Source organism: Phocoena sinus, chromosome 6, assembly GCF_008692025.1.
Source record: "Phocoena sinus isolate mPhoSin1 chromosome 6, mPhoSin1.pri, whole genome shotgun sequence".
Classification (NCBI taxonomy): Eukaryota; Metazoa; Chordata; class Mammalia; order Artiodactyla; family Phocoenidae; genus Phocoena; species Phocoena sinus.
The window spans coordinates 57,198,531-57,211,293 of record NC_045768.1 but is presented as its reverse complement, the minus strand read 5'-3'; the positions used below and the strand labels follow the sequence as shown (position 1 = coordinate 57,211,293).

General features: G+C 41.7%; 1 protein-coding gene across 4 annotated transcripts in view; it reads left to right on the top strand.

Moving 5' to 3' along the window:
* The window catches only part of GLDC (glycine decarboxylase), a 137,989-nt gene that overhangs the window by 54,242 nt on the left and 70,984 nt on the right, over positions 1-12,763 (top strand). For all 4 annotated transcript variants that reach the window (XM_032634820.1, XM_032634823.1, XM_032634821.1 and 1 more), the window contains 2 exons: positions 3,140-3,275; positions 11,529-11,693. In XM_032634820.1, the coding sequence (XP_032490711.1) occupies positions 3,140-3,275; positions 11,529-11,693 (301 nt within the window). The remainder of the gene's footprint in view (positions 1-3,139; positions 3,276-11,528; positions 11,694-12,763) is intronic.

Here is a 12,763-nt window from a genome sequence, read left to right as displayed (position 1 = left end):
CAGTGGTGAAGGCATATGGGCAGGATAGGCTGCAGAATGGATGAGAAAGGAACTGGGCTCTAACTGAAGCTCTTTCACTGGGCACACGAACTTGTACTAACATCCTCAGCCCTGCTGGGAGGTATGAGAGAATGGGTTTTCTCGCAAAAGGAAGGATCAGGTTCCTCCACCATTCTACTTGAGAGTTTAGGGTCTCCAGATAAATATTAACATCTCTCGTAGCAGCCACTGATGTTTTATATAATTGTTTAGGTACCTGGGGTTAGGACTTAAACGTATCTCTTTAGAGGATACAGTTTAACCCTTTAACCCATAACACTCCCTGAACCATCTCCCTCCTGGACTATTGTGCTGGCCTCTTACCATATCCCCTTGTTTCCAGAGTCTCCTCTCTGACCTGTCCACACTACCAATAGAATTATCTTTCTGTAATGTAGAAAAAAAATCATATTACTCAATACTCTATGACTCTCAAAGGTTAAACTCTTAATTTGACAAAGTCCTTCAAAGACTGTTCTCATTTGAGAGCTGGACCTTTTGTCCTCATGGCATAATATGGAACAGGGACCTGTCCCTCTTGCACAGGATCTTAATTTAAGCTGGCCTTGCTGAATTGGGTGCGGGCCAGGCACTGCTAATTTCCCCTCCTACTGGGCCTCTTAATCACTCTGCCCTAAGAAGACTTTGGGAAGTGATTGGATTTCTTGCATGATTGTTCCTAAGGATGCTGTACTTGCATATCTCCTCAGATATTATTTTATTGTACTTTCACCTATAGTTCCTAAATCTGTGGAAGAAGGCAAGATTGTCCATCATAAGGCAGTAGGGTTGTATTTACTCATGAAACCGATACTTGTAAACTGATACTTACTCCCCTCTTTTGTTAGCCTAGTCTGGCAAAATGACACATCTCTTGTGAATTTATTTACTGTGAAAGCAAGTGGGGTGGGAGGGTAGGATGGAAGGTGACAGTGTTTTCAATGAAGATAAAGAAGGATTAATGAGAATAACAGTCACAGAGTTCAGTAGAATTAAAACATCGTGAAGCATCTTCCTAGCCAGTTTGCCATTTTAGAGATTGCTGTACCTAGATTTGTAACAATAAAATCAATCAATTCCAAGATTTAGTGACTGAGTCCCTAATTTTTTTTTTTTGGCCATGTCGGGTCTTTGTTGAGGCATGTGGGATCTTGTGGCATGCAGGCTTCTCTCTAGTTGTGGCGTGCGGGTTTTCTGTCTCTAGTTGTGGTGCACGGGCTCTGTAGTTGTGGTGCGCAGGGTCCAGGGCGTGCGGGCTCAGTAGTTGTGGCATGCAGGCTTACTTGCCCCGTGGCGTGTGGGATCTTAGCCCCCCCAACCAGGAATTGAACCTGCATCCCCTGCATTGGAAGGTGGATTCTTTACCACTGGACCACCAGGGAAGTCCCTGAGTCTGTAAGATCTTAAAGGGGGCAGACATTTGCCTAAGTAGTTAAATCTCCGTTAAATTTTAGTAGCATGATCTAACTATATGCAGAGGAGTAGAGAAAGAACCAGGTAAGGTCATTTGTATCTAGAAAGTATCTTTCAGTATAAGTAGCAGATCGAAATCTGGCACATTCAGGAAAGTGTAGAAGCTGGAGTTAGGCTGGGTAGCTAATTTAAAATCATGTAGCCTTAGGTGAGTGGTTCTCTTCAAGCCTTAGTTTCCAAAGCGATGTGGAAAGCATTTGGTACAATTCCTGGGAAAGAGTAAGTGCTCAAACTGTCAGATGCTGTTATTACGTGCATGACCCCAAATAGCGTCTCATCTGCATCCGAGGACTTTTATAATTCCTCCTTAATTACCTAGTTCCCTAATGAAAATGCTGGTTAAGACTTTCCTGGTGGTCCAGTGGTGAAGAATCCGCCTTCCAGTGCAGGGGACACAGGTTCGATCCCTGGTCAGGGAACTAAGATCCCACACGCCGCAGGGCAGCTAAGCCCGGGCACCACAACTATTGAGCTCACGCGCCTCAATGAGAGAGCCCGTGTGCCGCAAACAGCATACCCACGCGCCCTGGAGCCCGCACGCCACAACTAGAGAGAAGCCTGAGTGCCACAACTAGAGAAAAGCCCATGTGCCACAACAAAGAGCCTGTGCACTGTAACGAAAGATCCCACATGCCTCAACGAAAATACCATGTGCTGCAACTAAGACCCTGACGCAGCCAAAAAAAAAAAACCAAAGTGGGAAAAAATAAGGAAAATAAATAAATATAAAAAAAACCCTGCATGTGGATCTTTTATTATAACTGATATTTTCTTGGTTGGGTGAAGGGCCTTTTATAAGTAGCCCTTTCAGCGACACACAGGAAAAAGTGTCAGAATTAGCACGGCAATTTTAGAGAAAAATGTAGGTCATGTGTTATTTAAGACATACCAACTATTGGTATAAGGCAATTTAAAAGGGAAAACGGCTTCCCTGGTGGCGCAGTGGTTGAGAATCCGTCTGCCAATGTAGGGGACACGGGTTCGAGCCCTGGTCCGGGAAGATCCCACATGCCGTGGAGCAACTAAGCCCATGCGCCACATCTACTGAGCCTGCGCTCGAGAGCCCACGAGCCACAACTACTGAAGCCCGCGCGCCTAGAGCCTGTGCTCCGCAACAAGAGAAGCCACCACACTAAGAAGCCCGTGCGCTGCCACGAAGAGAAGCCCCCGCTCGCTGCAACTAGAGAAAGCCCATGTGCAGCAACAAAGACCCAATGTGGCCAAAAATAAATAAAATAAATTAACCCCCCCCAAAAAAAATGAATAAAAGGAAAAATATTTTACCAGGAGCAGAATTTTTATTTGGTGTAAATAAAACATGTGAAGGGAACAGAAGAAAACTGGAATGAGGCAGGTGTCAAAACTGGGAAATTCTGACAAAGCCAAAAAAAGAAGAGCCAAAAAAAATTACGAGGAACCAACCTTGAGGAGTAACTGAGTGCTGTTTGGGGATCTTTCAGGTTCCTGCATCTAGTACTTAGTGTTGCTGAGAGGATGATTCTTATATTTCCCATATAGCTGTTCTCCTCATGTCAATATTCAAACAAAACTAGGGCTTAAAACTATAACTAGAGTTCTCTTTTGAGACATTTTCTCTCTGTAACATTTCTCTCTTTCCCACAATCAGGTGAAAATGAAATCCTTGCATCTCTGCATGCCATTTCCAGCAAGAACCAGATCTGGAGATCATATATTGGCATGGGCTATTATAACTGCTCAGTGCCACAGACAATTTTGCGGAACTTACTGGAGAACTCAGGATGGTAATGTATTTCTTGATGAAAAACAGGAGTGCTGTGATTTGATTTGCATGACTCTTTCTGTGTCCCCACCCCGCAAAGTCTCAGAACTTGCCCACTGACACCCATACTCTAGTGTTATCCCTAACCTGCAGGAACCTACCTGGCTTTCTCTGGCTTGGGAGATTTCCTTACTCAAATGTAGAGGGCTTAGAAGCTTCTTTCCACTTTTATTCCCATAAAATAATCTAGAGCTCAAACTTGTGGATGCTGGGCATCTCTTCCTCTTGCTGACTCCGTGTTTGTTCTCAGTGAGCGTTTTTGAGCAAGATATCAAACCTGCAGGTAGGCAGATTCAGGGCTTTATTCTTTGGAGACACTAGGATTTTAGGCTGTCTGAGATTACTCAGTGAGTCAAAATCTTGGTCCATTGTCTTCTCTCAGGATTTTAGGAGCTACAGTTAATTATGCCCCCCTCCTCTGCTCCCTGCCCCAAACCAATATTCTGGGTTTATGACCAACTGAAAAAGAAGACATTGTATCAGGTAGATGGAGATGCAAATGTTAGCTTTATTACTTAGCACTTTGTAGAGAAAGAGAACATGTGTATTCTGTGAACAGGCTCTTCTAGAAACAATCAGAGACAAGGCTGAGCTGTTAATGCTGTTACTTGTTCTGCCTCCACCTCACCTATCAGGTAACTCGTTCCTAGTCCTCTAGGGGGTGGGGTAGGGGGTGTTCTTGTCCCTGCCCACTCTGGCTGCCACAGGTTGCGCAAAATGAGAATGTTTCTCCTGCACTTGAGGAAAACTTCCATGCTATCTTGCTTTTCCATTCCTGTTTGCTGTATGATAGAAAGAAGGAAACAGAGATTCATGTCCTAGTATACACTAAACAAGAAAACACCTTGGGTACTTCTTAACGGGCAAAGACCATGGCTTCAAAGGTGCCTGAGAGCAGATCAGAGCATCTGCTTCTTCTGCCCACTGGGAAATATTGTCTGACTATGGAGGAGGAAAGATGGGGACCCCTGGGCCTTTCTTTCTCTGTTTTTGGATCAGTGCCATTGTATACACCAGCATCTTTGAATTGAAACTTTATTTCAACTGATAACCTTATCTCTAAAGGACTGTGTGCACTTACCATCTCTAGCGTAGAAACAAACCAAGCCTGGGAAGGCTTTGATACTTCCTGGGTGATTTTTTTTTTTTTTAAGTTGGTTGATGTACGAGGTAAATTTAATTTTTAGTAGGACCATTATTATGCAAGGACAGAGTAAGTGATTGCCTCAGCAATTCAAAGGTATTTATAGCAAGATGCAGAGACTATCTTTTAGGTTAGCATACAGAAAAATAATCAACTTTAGTAAAGGGAATGTGGACCCCCCCCCCATGGGAAAGCACGGAGTTGCCTCCTTTGAAATACTAAGTACGTGCTCCACAGCAATATATCTTAAACATTTGCTGAACACTTCACATCTGTTTTAAAAATAGGTGTTATTTAATAAAATTCTGTCAGAGTTAATTTGAATCAAGTGACCAAAATTCTTATTTCAGTATAATTGCCTCATATAAGAAGCTGTCCACCTGCCATCCTATGACAGACTATTGAGACATCTGTTAGTCCATTTTTTTCCACAAAAACAGAAGGGGCTTCCCTGGTGGCGCAGTGGTTGAGTCCGCCTGCCGATGCAGGGGACACGGGTTCGTGCCCCGGTCCGGGAAGATCCCACATGCCGCGGAGTGGCTGGGCCCATGAGCCATGGCCCCTGGGCCTGCGCGTCCAGAGCCTGTTCTCTGCAACGGGAGAGGCCACGGCAGTGAGAGGCCCGCGTACCGCAAAAACAAACAAAAAAAAACCAGAAGTAAGTGCCTGCCTGAGCAGACTCAAAGCTACCTCCCCCCAAATTTACTGTTTGTTCTAGTCAACTTCTGAAGATGGGGTCCGTGTCTCCCAGCTTCTGTGGTTGGGTAGGAGCCTAACTTCTGTGAGCACCAGTTAGCAAACCCAGATGGGTTTTCATGTGGACGGCCCCCTTCCTGTTTTTGTAAATTTTCATTTCCCAGACTCTACTGAGTCCCTGCTCATTCCCCTCCCGATTCCCTCATTCTCCCTTTAAAACAGCTAGTCACCTCTAAAACACACACACACACACAAACACACAGAGAAATGTGCAACCCCATCTAAGATTACAAACTTTGACAATTTTGACATTTTAGAGAGTAAACCTGATACCCTACGTAATTTTAAACTTTGCACAAAGTGTTCTTAGTACTAGGAATAGGGGTACTGTTTTGACTACTTACCATATGTGAACTTACACTCTGAACTTACACTCTGTTTGAACTTACACTCAAACAAACATAGCGGTTTCTGTGTATTTGAGTCTGGGAGTGAATATGTGTTGGGCCGTCAGCACAGCGGGCCTTCATCTGGTGCCTAAAGCCCAGACCTGTAGGTCTGAGGACCAAGGCATGTGTGTAGCTTAGGGCATAGGTTAGACTATGTGGGAAGCACAGCGCCTTTGCATCTTCTGTCTGCTTTTGCATAAGTGCAAAGGTAGTCCTGGTTGGTGAGGGTGTTTGTCCTAGATGCAGTGATTCACGTCCCATCATTATAGAAGCCAGATCTGTTGGCCTAATCACTGTTGCATTGCTTTTGGTTTCAATATGCTCCATTTCTTTATTAATAGGAGAACAGGAATGAACTGTCAAAGAAGTAGTTTTTCTGCTTTGGGTGTGTGTGTGTTTGTGTGTGTGTGAACGTGTGTGAAGGTATTTGTATTGCTGAGGGCTTCTTTTCCCCTGGGGTATTGGTAAAAGTTTGGATGGTAAACTCCAAGTTTGATTTGAAAAGCAAATGGCCTGTCTCCTCCTTCTTACAAAACAAGCCTCCTAAGTACATGAATGGGCTGCAGCATTCCAGCCATCTGAATACTGGCCAGCTGTCTTCGCTCTTGGTGGCCGCACAGAATATTCACCATATTGCTTCCTGGCTGTGAGTGGATATGTTCATTTACTTTAGGATCCGCCAGAGTTTTGAGAGGGAGACAGTGTTGTTCTTTGCTTTTCAGTTCTGGTTTTGGGGTGCATTTTAAGTTTTGTTCCTTTGCATCCTCCGAAAGCTGATCTGAAACAGAGGGTGATACTGGCCCTTGCCAGCCCTGATAGGGAGGGCTGTGCACATGAGCTTGGGTAGACTTCACATTATCACCCTTCTGAATGGTTGCCATAGAGATGGAACCAACAAATTCCGGTGACGTGAGGTGAAAATAAATGGGTAACATAGCCTCCAGAGAATACAAATATTTGGGCTTTTACAAGAAGATTTACATTAGGCCTAGAATATATTTTATAGGGTCTACTTTTTGAAATTTTTGATTGCTGATAATATCAGTTAACTAATATCAAAACACTTACATTTCCCTTGTGACTATTTCTGTTTTGTGTAATGTTGGCACTGGGATTAAATGAGAGAATCTCATGAATGTTTGTCTTCCTGCAACTCCCCCACGCCTTTTTTGGTTAAAATCGTAGGGAATACTGATTACTTTGGAATAAATGTTAATGCCATGTTGAATATATCATGCATCCTTTTTGAGCGGAACAGAATGCCTTCTTGGATATGCAGATACATTTTGGTTTTTAATATTAAAATATATCTAGAAACAGAAATCAATTGAGTTAAATATCAGTTGGAACATAGAAGTTGTAGATTACAGACATTTTCTTGACCACTGTTTTGCCTGGGGCAACTAAACCCTTTTATGCAGGATGGCAGGCCCTGTGCTAGCATTTTTCTCCTGAAACGAGGGTTTATTTAGTATCTCCAGGCTTGAGACTCACCAATCCGTGTCCATTAATAGATGATTTTTAAGACCATTTATGTCTGTTTATTGTAAAAAAAAAAGTGTGGATTATAAAAGAAGTTTACAAGTAAAAGAAAGTAGGATCATGTATTTGTCATCTTTGCAGGAAAAGTTTTAAAGCTCTCTCCTTTTAGCAATGCTAATTAGCATCAGCCTAAGCTTGGACTTTGAGCAAGGAGAGAAAGGCTGAACAAGGGAAGGGGAATATTAAATCCCAAAGTCTGTGAGCAAAGGCATAGCATGGTCTCAGGTATGAAGGACTGTGTTTGGGAGGTTTGGGGCTTTTTCTTGCAGGTAACTGGGGAGCCATCCCCATTTGAGCAGCAAAGTGAAACCCATACATTTGCACCAGAAATATTAGATAATTTCCTATTTTAAGCACTGTGCTAGGCTAGTAAGGCATCAAAGGGGTGGATATAGGATGTCGGAAGGAAGACTAATGGCAACTGGTCATCATTTGGGCCTAAAAAAATCTGGACATTTTACCTTGAGAATTGGCATGATAGTGGTAACTTTGAAGGAATTTAAGAAAAGAAACTACCTTGTTTGGTGATCTGGTTGGAGGAAGGATAGGCAGTGTGATGCTGACATGGGATGTGATGAATTTCCAGAAAGAAATTGTTTCCAAATAGAAATATCTAATAATATCTGAATAGAAGTATGAATAAATCCTTTGGGAGAAGTCTATGAGTGTTTAAAAAAATTTTTCTAAGACAGGAACAGAGGATAAAAACTTTTCAAAACAACCAGCATTTGGGAAGGACTTTACCATTTCCAAAATGCTTTATGTATGTTAATTGGGCTTGAGTGTTAAGATAATATCCGATATGGGTGATGTTATCTCCATTGATGGCCAAGAGAAATTGGCAGGGAGAGGTTTAGTGACTTGTCCCAGTTCACAGGTAATAAATTAGAGAATTTAGGTTGACACCCAGAGCTTCTTAATACTTGGCATTGGTGAAGATACAGGGAAACCTGTGAATCACTGTGTTACTTAAGGGAATACAGAATGGTGTGAACTGTCTAGAGAAAAACATAGCATATGTACCGAAAGATTTGAAATTGATTATTGTACACCGTATGATTTGAAATTCCATATCTAGGGATTTATCCTAAGGAAATAATACAAAGATAAGAATGTTCACTGTTATGGTATTTCTAATATTTAAAAACCAAAAGTAATGTTCAACTTGAGGGGACTTGTTAAATAAATTATGATAAATGATTTAATAACACATAACAATCAAATGCATATTTCTGAATAATATTTAAAGTTATTAGAAATTGTCCATGGAATAATGTTAACAGAAAAAAAAATCGAGATGCAACTTTATACAGAGTACCATCTTACTTTGAAGTATAAGTATGATTGTGATGTCAAAAAGAGACTGAAATTAATTAACCTGACTGTGGTGGTCATTTCACAAAGTATACATATATCAAAACATCATGTTGTACACTTTTAATATACACAGTTTTGTGAATTATACTTCAATAAAGCTAGAGAAAATAAAAAGAATGTGTATAGAAAAGTCACAACTTAACAAGAAAAGGGACAAACAGCACAACAGAAAAATGAGCAGAAAAAGAAAAAGAAAAAAAGACTGAAAAGAAATGTACCTAAATGTTAACTATTGTTATCTTAGAGTTCTGGGATTATGGGTGATTTTATTTTCCAGTAGTTATCTCAATTTCCCAACTTTTTACAAAGAGCATGCATCACATAATCAGCAAAAAAAGGTTGTAAACATGTTCCTGACACACAGAAGATGGTTAATAAATGGTAGCCGATGTCTTTAAAATTTAGAACATATAATAAAAAGAAAGTAAAAATTATGGTTAATCTTGCCACCCAGAGAAAATCACTGTTTACATTTTGGTTCACGTTTTTACAAATTTACAAAAATAGGATTGTAGTATTTTACATTTTACTTTTTAAATTAATGTATCATGAGCATCTTCTATGTCAGAAAATATTTTTACATATCATTTCCACAATCCATAGTATTATATGCATATTGTCTAATTTATTTAATCATTTTCCTTTTTTTTTTTTTTTTTTTTTTTTAATGCGTTACGCGGGCCTCTCACTGCTGTGGCCTCTCCCGTCGCGGAGGACAGGCTCCGGACGCGCAGGCTCAGCGGCCATGGCTCACGGGCCCAGCCGCTCCGCGGCATGTGGGATCCTCCCAGACCGGGGCACGAACCCGCGTCCCCTGCATCGGCAGGCGGACCCTCAACCACTGCGCCACCAGGGAAGCCCTCATTTTCCTTTTAATAGAGAGTTTGTTGCTCATTTTTCAACATTCTGTTCAGTGCTGTGATGAATTCTTTGGATGGGCTAGCTGATACATATGCATGCTTGTTTGCGTATGTGTGTGTATAAGTTTGTGTGTCTGTCCGTATGCCAAATAATGATTGTGAGTAAAATGAAAATTTCATGTTAGCCAGGCTATCTAAGCATATGTCTTTGTGGTGGCAGACTATGCTGTGTATGAAGATCTTATCTGATCTGAGGTCACAGTGGCCCCTTGCCTGTGCCTTTTGTGTGCCATTTCTGCTTAGATTCCCTTTCTACTTAGTCTACATTATGTATTGTGTGGTTCATTTATTCCAGTTCACCACCCGCTTAGAATTTGGCTAACTGATTTACAGTTGCTAAGCCAGGCTGTTCAAGGAATTAATTGAAGCAAAAACATACTCTGCTGTACAAACACACACACACACACACACACACACACACAAACACACACACACACACACACACACACACACCTATACCAATGAAAGTTTCAGGGACATTATTTCAAAGTCTTGACATTGTACTGCTTGGTAAGGCAATCTCCCCCACTCTATTCCCCCTCAAAGGTAAGAAGACATTGATTTCCAAGCCTTCAGAAAAGAAAAAGAAAAAAAAAGGTGGAAATATCCTGAACATGATTACCAGATCAGGAGAGAAAGGAAAAGGGGTTGAAAAAAATTTTTTTTCCTAATACTCTTCAGGCTTGGAAGAACGAAAACAATAGAGATATGAAACAGTGTTACTCTCATGTGGGAGCATAGACCCCAGTCTGACACACTTTGATAGTACAGTAATGGATTCTTGGTGAAAAGATAGCAGCTCTTTCCAAGTCCTCAGCCACACTCTCTCCTCTTATTTTATTTTCTTTAAAATATTTATCACTCTGAAATGATCTTATGTATTTTTTATCTCTTTTTCCCCACTACAATATATTTTCCTTGAGATCAGGGGCTGGTACCCATCTTGCTTATGATGTGCCACCAGAACTTATCAGTTTTTGGTAGATATTTTGGTAAATATTTGTAGGATGAGTGAATGAGTGAAGGGATGAAAAAGTGATGAAGTCACTAAGTGGGTTAACTCTCATACCTAAAGACACATTTTTGGCTAATAACTGGAGGATTTTAAGGTTAGAATTCATGTCTACGCTGCCTTCTAACCATTAGTATTCTTGAATTTTGATAGGTATGGAGTTTACTTCCATAGACTTTTTTTTTTGCGGTACGCGGGCCTCTCACTGTTGTGGCCTCTCCCGTTGTGGAGCACAGGCTCCGGACGCGCAGGCTCAACGGCCATGGCTCACGGGCCTAGCCGCTCCGCAGCATGTGGAATCTTCCCGGACCGGGGCATGAACCCGCGTCCCCTGCATCGGCAGGCGGACTCGCAACGACTGCGCCACCATGGAAGCCCCCATAGACTTTTTTTTTTTTTTTTTTTCCCCATAGACTTTTAATAACTGGATAGTGACAATTCTTTTTTTTTTTTTTTTTTGGCTGTGCCACGCGTCTTGTGGGATCCTAGTTCCCTGACCAGGGATTGAGCCCAGGCCCTTGGCAGTGAAAGTGCGGAATCCCAACCACTGGACCGCCAGGGAATTCCCGGCAATTCTTAAATAGACCTCTATTAATTTTTTAGGAACGAATATAACTTCTGGTTAGTATAAACAAAGCTCCTCTCCCCCAAAACCAAAAGTTTCAAGTATTAGATATTAGATTCTTGGATACTTTTCTATTGTGAACCATGGTTGCGGTGAGCTTTTTTTTTTTATTCTGTTTATAATACCATGGGCAGTCTCAAGTGGATTTTAAGAGCCAACTTACAATACAGCATACTTATGATAAGATCATTAAAATAGAAATGTAAGATTAAGTAATTTAGAGGGATAGAAAAGTAAGTACTGATTATCCCCAAAGGGTAATATTGTTACTATGATTTAATGCCGAGTTTCCGTACAAAAGACAAAAAGGAAGCTTATTGTTGTATTATATGATTCTCGAGAGAGGCAAACTTAATTTTCAGATACTGAATTCTAAAATGAAGGTATTTCATGAGCTTTTTCTGAATAGTGGATTCACAGTTTGGACATAGTGTTTTGGGTCCCTTACAGGATCACCCAGTATACTCCGTACCAGCCAGAGGTATCTCAGGGGAGACTGGAGAGTTTACTCAATTACCAGACCATGGTGTGTGACATCACAGGCATGGACATGGCTAATGCATCCCTGCTGGATGAGGCCACCGCGGCTGCAGAGGCAATGCAGCTCTGCCACAGGTGAGAGGCCCAGCATGAGATTCCCTCAAGGGGGAGGGACATCTTCCAGTCTCACAACTGCTGTACAGGCGGGGGTTTCCCTGCTCCGGTCAGTGCCCAGTGACTTTGTCCCTCTTTCTCTCTCTCTCTCTCTCTCTCTCTCTCTCTCTCTCTCTCTCTCTCTCTCTCTCGCTTTCTCTTCCCCGCCCCCTCTTTCTGTCTATCACACACACACACATTTGTGTCTATGAGATATGTTGTATCAGTATCATTATACCAGTTAGTTGAGGTAACAAACAGATGTGAAATATAGTGCATTTAAAAAGCCACTGCTGTTTATTGTTTAACATTATGTAAGAAAGACATTTTGCTGTTCACATACATAATGTTAAGTTCAGGGATGTTACAGCAACTCCGAGATAGTATCGAGGACCACTGCACCTCTCTCTTTGCCATCGTTAGTGCGAGGCTTTTATCCTGTAGACTGAAGAAAAACATACAACCTAAAAGTTGCAAGTTAAGTTTTATTTGGGGATCTTACTAAGGATGAGAGCCCCGGAGACAGTCTCTCACACAGCTCTGAGGAACTGCTCCGAGGAGGTCAGGGAGGAGCCAGAACATGTTTTGCTGGGAAAAAACCATGCAGTCGAACATCAAAAGATTACTGCTAATCACAAAGAACAGACATCTCAGGTTAATATTAGTGCTTTTCAATATATGGGAAGATGCAAGAGTTTGGGCTCATTGAAATTATTCCTTAGAAATGCATCTTAACTATCTTGGGCCAGTCTCCAAAGCAAATAATACTTCCTGTTTTTCTCCATCCTGAGTTCCTCTCAGGGTGCACCATCAGTGGGCAGCTGCAGTGGCTAATGGCTTGATCCTTGTAGAACTGGGATGGCGGGCAACATTTTTTGTTTACTGTAATGGCAGACAACAGTCCTGTCCACAGCCCTCCTGGTCACAAGATGACTGCTGGAGCTCTAGCCATGACGCCTGCATTCAGGAAAAAGTAAAGGGTACTTCTAGCGAAATAAGCTCTCTTTAAATAGTGTTTTGGAAGCCTCCACTCAACAATTTACTTATGCTTC